At 38.7% G+C, this 6097-nt stretch overlaps 1 protein-coding gene across 2 annotated transcripts; it reads left to right on the top strand.

The window, feature by feature from the left end:
- The first annotated feature begins 496 nt into the window (after nt 1-496).
- Nucleotides 497-5692, top strand: LOC115177075 (B-cell receptor CD22-like). Of its 2 annotated transcripts, XM_029737565.1 has the most exons (10): nt 497-598; nt 1394-1497; nt 2482-2838; nt 2961-3266; nt 3359-3622; nt 3733-4017; nt 4273-4348; nt 4577-4595; nt 4842-4907; nt 5125-5692. In XM_029737565.1, exons 2-10 carry the CDS (start codon nt 1446-1448, stop codon nt 5167-5169), a joined length of 1470 nt encoding a protein of 489 aa, XP_029593425.1. In that variant the 5' UTR covers nt 497-598; nt 1394-1445; the 3' UTR covers nt 5170-5692. The 2 variants fall into 2 exon arrangements, 1 of the variants encoding a protein (XP_029593425.1); XR_003872328.1 differs by lacking the exon at nt 5125-5692 and having other exon boundaries at nt 4577-4667; nt 4842-4857.
- The last annotated feature ends 405 nt before the right edge of the window (nt 5693-6097 follow it).

The raw sequence follows: 6097 nt of genomic DNA, 5'->3' as shown, positions 1-6097 counted from the left end.
ACTTCTTCTTTGAATGGTAGCACATTGAGTAGTAACTATGGAAAGTAACAAGTTATGCAATATATCAAACTTGTCATTTCCTTCAGCCACATGTCTTGAGCAGTTAAACTGGAACTGGAACTCGCTGTAAAAATAGACTTGAAACTATATCATTACATTAGTGGATTTAAATCTCTGGATGAATTACTGTTGGCTTGTGTTCCTTTAAAATAAAAAAATGTTTAAAAAAGAGAAATAAAGAGATATTGCAAGGGGCTATAGCTTTCTGTGTAATTTACAGGTCACTGGATTATATGTCTGCATGTATTTAATCTGGAATCAGAGGATGTTGCCTTCCTTGTGAAGCTTGGTATATCTAACTAGTAAATGTGATTGAAAAGAAAATCTGATGATCATTTGATACTACAGATGAAGGCTAGTGCTTGTGGGTTGACGCTTATTCAATGAAGGAAAATTCTGTGTCTTGCAAACAGCAGTGGCACTTCTTCTGAATGTCTGCAGTGACAGACAGCTTGACAACAGAACACCACTTCAGGTGTCATTTATATAGCCTGAATTGTGCATTGGATTTGAACAGATGACCATCGCGTGAATACTGGTAAGAGGTCGAAGACACTATTTCTGTTTGTACTTTTTCTGTTATGGTAATTCATGTGACTGTCCCAATTTTGTACTGTGGAGTGAAACATTTTAAAGTTTATGTACATGTGTCCCCACGTGTTGATATTTTCGGATGAGTTGTATTTGCGAACACATTTCAGATATTGATAGCATCTAATTAAAATGGAATTGTAGATATTGTCAAGTTCAACTAGGCTACATTTTCTTTAGTGGTTCAGGTGTAGGCTACATCTAGATTAGCACAAATATCAACCTAATCAGCTCACAGCTCTTTATGCTTCATTCATTTGTATTGGTCAGTATTTTCAATGGAAATGAATCTACACCCAAAATATGAACCTGTTTGACTTTGTTATGCTTCATTTAGGTATTTATACTTACTCAGAATCAACACAGCTTCATTGGATTCAGGGTATAATGAAATAATGTATTTTTTATTCTATATTTATTATGTGAGAAATATGTTCATATTACTATGATTCTAATCTCATTATGATACAAATGTTTGTAGTGTAGCCAACGTCAAATAAAAAAAGCAAGAAAACTCAGACTGTCTTGTGGAGAATAGGGTCAATGTTGTTTCAGTTCCCTAAAATCAAAATCTGTATGGAATCAATGACAAATCAAAACTAAAATGTCAACATTTTGATGTGTTTAACTTTATTTGAAAGTTATTTTCACTGTTGGTTTCATGTTTTAAAAAATGAAGACAGTGTAATGAAGTGTGTGTGCTGCCTCTGTACTGAACGTGTATGTCTGTCTGTCTGTCCAGACAGTGTTTCATATCAGGTGAGCTCATCCGGCCCTTTCTGATACAGAGAATCATGCACATCACAGGAGCTGAAAGACTCGTCCTCATTGGTGGTCTACTGCAAGGTGGGTCGCTGTGGGAAAGGCTATGAACTTTAGATTTTGATTTGGTACATGAACATTTTAGCGAAAATGTAAATTTTTGTGTGCACTATGTCATCATGCACTGATTTTTATCCGCAACAAGTCCAGTTGGTGGAAACACACCACTGGTGGGAAAATGCATGTATTTTCTTTATCGGATTTTATAATATTCGCATGAAAATCTGTCGCAAATTGGATGTAAACCTAGCTACTGCCATCATGATTTTTTGTTGTAATACGGTATGACTTTACTCGCATACAAACTGTGGATGGAAACATGATTAGTGTTCTGATACTTATTAAAAGCCCAGCGCAGTCAACATTCAGTTTTTCCTGTGTTTTGTATCATATTTATACAACAGCTGGTGAAACTAACACTGTAAAAATGTGATCAGTGTTATTTCACCATAGTTGCTGGTTGAAATACAGGACCCTCTAATCAGCAGGTTTTGCATGGGTGGAGTTTTGTCTTGCCTAGTGACATCACCAGAGGGGTAAAGTTAATAGACAAATAACAAAGAGCGTTTCAAACCTCTCTGCCAATAACTTCGTTTTAAGGTTACATATCCATCCCTTCTCCGCTCAGGTGGATTGATCCACACTGTGGTTAATGCACCATTTTGTACCCTTCCCCACTCCCAGACAGTCCTAGCAAAATTCTTGCTTGAGAAATAAATGAATAAAAAACATGTCAAAAAACTATTACAGTAAGTTGCTTTATTGTTACCCAGAAATTATTTGATATTGAGATAAAAACGTTTGCACTGGGCCTTTAAAGGGATAGTTCATACAATCCATGTCTACTAGCATTGCTACATTCCCCCAAAATGCTAGCCAGATTGTTCTGCACAACGCTAAATTACTAGCCAGCATATTTTTTCGCAGTTTGTAGGACAAAACAACACCCTAGTGAAGTTGAAAACAACCTAACACCCAAGTCTAATATTTTGTTGTTGTGTATTTCAGGTGTTCTGTGCCTAGATTTTGCATCTCTGTTGCCTCAGAATATAAAGGCTCTGAGTGGATCTTGTGTGGCCATTCCCTGCTCATTTACACTGCGATCTGGATTTGAGTCGTTCCTCACAACTTCATGTAAAGGAATATGGAGCAAAGGAAGGACAGAAGTGCACGTGTTTGATTCTAGTCTCACAGGAACAGGCTTAAACAACATTCAAGGGAATCTAACTGGGAACTTGCAGCAGAAGGAATGCACCACAATCCTGAATGACTTATCTTCTTTCAATGACTACTTTTCATTCAGAATTGACTGTGATAATGCTCTGAAATATAGTTTTCAAGAACATGTCACAATTAATGTAAAAGGTAGAGTATCATTAGAATATGCTAGTTTTGTGTTGTGTTGTGTTCATTTAAGTTGCAGGTTTGAACTGGCTGTATTTAATGCACTGCTCAAGTAATAAAACATTTTTTTTTTACTCCCTCAGAAAATCCATCCAAACCCACTCTAAGTCCAGCAACAGTAAATGTGATGGAGGGGACCTCAGTGAGTTTGATCTGCTCTGCTGCTGCCCCCTGTCCCTCACTTCCTCCAACTCTGACATGGACCCCCACACTGAGTAACAGTGTGGAGGATTTGCAGGAGACTCCGAATCAAGTCATAACTTCTCTCCTGAACTTTACCGCTTCACATGTCCACCATGGAGAGAAGATCTCCTGCACTGCGCTGTACAAACGACAAGCTGGCAAGAGTGATAAATCATCCAAAACGTATCTGACAGTCGCTGTTCTTTGTAAGTTGATTCATGCATGGTAAGTTTGATTCATGTATGGTAAGTTAATTATTTCTATAGAATTTGACAACTTTCTGTGCGCTCTCCCTCAGACTCTCCCAAGAACACCTCAGTGTCAGTCAGTCCCTCTGGTTCAGTGGTAGAGGGCAGTTCTGTGACTCTGACTTGCAGCAGCAATGCCAACCCAGCAGTGGGGCGCTACAACTGGTACAGAGTTATTGGAGAACAGGTTTCAACAGTGGGGGCTAGCAGAATGCTAACTGTCCAGGTACCAGCAGATGATAGTTATTTCTACTGTGAATCCATCAATGACCATGGAACTGAGAACTCATCTGTCATTCAACTAGATGGAATGTGTATGTACACAATGAAACCAAATATGAACAATATTTTCAACTATAGACAGTATCATAACACACACTAAAATGACTCTTGACATACAATATCTAATGTTTCTTTTCCCCAGCCCCTCCCAAGAACACCTCAGTGTCAGTCCTTACCTCTGGTTCAGTAGTAGGGGGCAGCTCTTTGACTCTGACTTGCAGCAGCAATGCCAACCCACCAGTGAAGAACTACACCTGGTACAGAGTCAATGAGCGCAAGATGGTCCCAATGGAGTCTAGGTCTCAGTTTCTGGTTCTGCAGGATATCAGTGAGAGTGGACTGTTCTGCTGTGAAGCACAAAATAGCTATGGCAAAGATAGGTCCAACATCTTTGTGTATTTTCCCCATTACCCCTCCATAACTACAGGTAGGCCTACTGCTGTAACAATGAAATTGTACTTTATTTCCATCATAGGTTAAACAGGTTGTTGTGTATAATTAAACAATTAAATTCATGAAGATGAAGTTAATGACATTTTAAGCAATTCTACAATTTAACGATTATGCTATTACCTGTATAAATTCATTACAAAGACTATTGGTAAACATACATAAAGTATAGAGAAAGTGGATTTGGTAACTAACAAAGTAACTCAAACATGTCTTGTCGCTCAAACATCAGTTCCATCCATAATCTGTGGAGTGGTCATTGTCCTGTGGATTCTAACAGTCATCTTCGGAGTCTATAAATATATCAGGTAATATGGATTTACTGTAATTGCTAAGCAAGTAGAATCTTGTATTTCATTATTTCATGGACATTCTTCAGAAATAGTCTTTAATATAATCTTGGTTAACCCAGAACTAAAATCCAGCGTCATTTGGTCATTGGTAGTCTCAATGAGAGATGAATATATCCATATGGTAATATACCAGTTTCAATATTTCCTGTTCTAATCTTTGTCATCATCTCTGTTCACTATCAGATTATCCAGAGGACTGAAGGTATGTCGGTAACACTAGTTTACAGTACAGAAAATACTTTGGAATGACCTGGAAATTACATAATAATACTTGGTGATTTTCTTTTTGTTTTACAAGTTTTGAAGACAGTAATAGGTGACTTATTGTAGTTACTTTGAAAAAGCATGGTAATAGTCTTGTGTTTTCTTTTTATTGTGCTTTTGCTAAGAAATACTGTATTATGTGTGAGGCACTTACTGTGTGACATGTCCCCATGTCTGCCAACAGGCAGTAGGTGACACATACGCCACACTACAGATCTCCAACGTGACCTCTACTTATGAGGTCATACAGGTGAGAGCACTCTTTAGGCTGGTATTAGTGATTTGCATACCAAAAAAAATCCCTGCAGTTCTAGAACTTTTGGAATTGTGTATACAAGTAACATTTGTTTGACCACAAATAACGTATATGTATGTGTGTGTGTGCGCACATCTGTGTGTGTGTTTGTGTGTGTGTGTGTGTGTGCATATGTGCGAACGTGCATGTGTTTGTGATGTGTGTGTGTCAGAGGAAAGAGTGTGGCAGCAGAGAAGCTCAGAGAGACCAGTGGTAGTGATATGTGAACGCTGCAGAGGGGAGAGCGGCAGTAACACCATGAGCGTAACTCTGGATTCACGGTTTCGTCTCTACCTGAGAGACGTGAATACAGGGAACGTGGTAGTACACCTCATCAGAATCTTTTTAACATATCAGATACATGTAAATAACAAGCTTAAATCAAGCTTTTCACTTTGTCATCTCCAAATATTTTGGTTTTACCATCCATTTCCACCCTTTATGTTTCTTTCAGTTCATCTGTATTTCAGATTTTATTTCACGTTTGTATATTCATTTTGTAATCATATCACATGTATTCATTTCTTGATGATGATTAGGATGATGATGATTACTTGGTTAATTGTACTAGATAGTTCTTCACTTGTGGTCCTATGCAGCTCAGTTGGTTCAGCATGGCATCAGGATAGTGGGTTTGGTTCCCAGGACAAACTGTATGTAAAATGTATGCACACATGACAGTAAGGGACCGTAAAAAAATTATTGGGGGAGACAGGATGTCATTAAAAACCTAAAAAATATTTTCACGTGACCCTCCCCTTTGCTTTACCCTCCCTGTGCGACTTCTGTTCTAACTCGCCCTGGTCAACTGTAAGTGCTGTTATTTTGTGAAGTGGAAACATCTAGAAGAAACAACAGCTCAGCCACAAGGTGGTAGGCCACACAAGCTCACAGAACGGGACCGCAGAGTGCTGAAGCACGTAGCGTGTAAAAAACGTTTGTCCTTGGTTGCAACACTCACTACCAAGTTCCAAACTACGTCTGGAAGCAACGTGAGCACAATAACTGTTTGTCGGGTTTCCATGGCTGAGCAGCAGCACACAAGTCTAATTTCACCATGCACAATGCCAAGCGTTGGGTGAAGTGGTGTAAAGCTCTGCGTGGAAACGCATTCTCTGGAGTGATGAAGCTTCATCATCTGGCAG

Source organism: Salmo trutta, chromosome 37 (assembly GCF_901001165.1).
Source record: "Salmo trutta chromosome 37, fSalTru1.1, whole genome shotgun sequence".
NCBI classification, from domain to species: domain Eukaryota; kingdom Metazoa; phylum Chordata; class Actinopteri; order Salmoniformes; family Salmonidae; genus Salmo; species Salmo trutta.
Note: the sequence above shows the minus strand (reverse complement) of the source record. Positions and strands in the feature narration are given on the sequence as shown.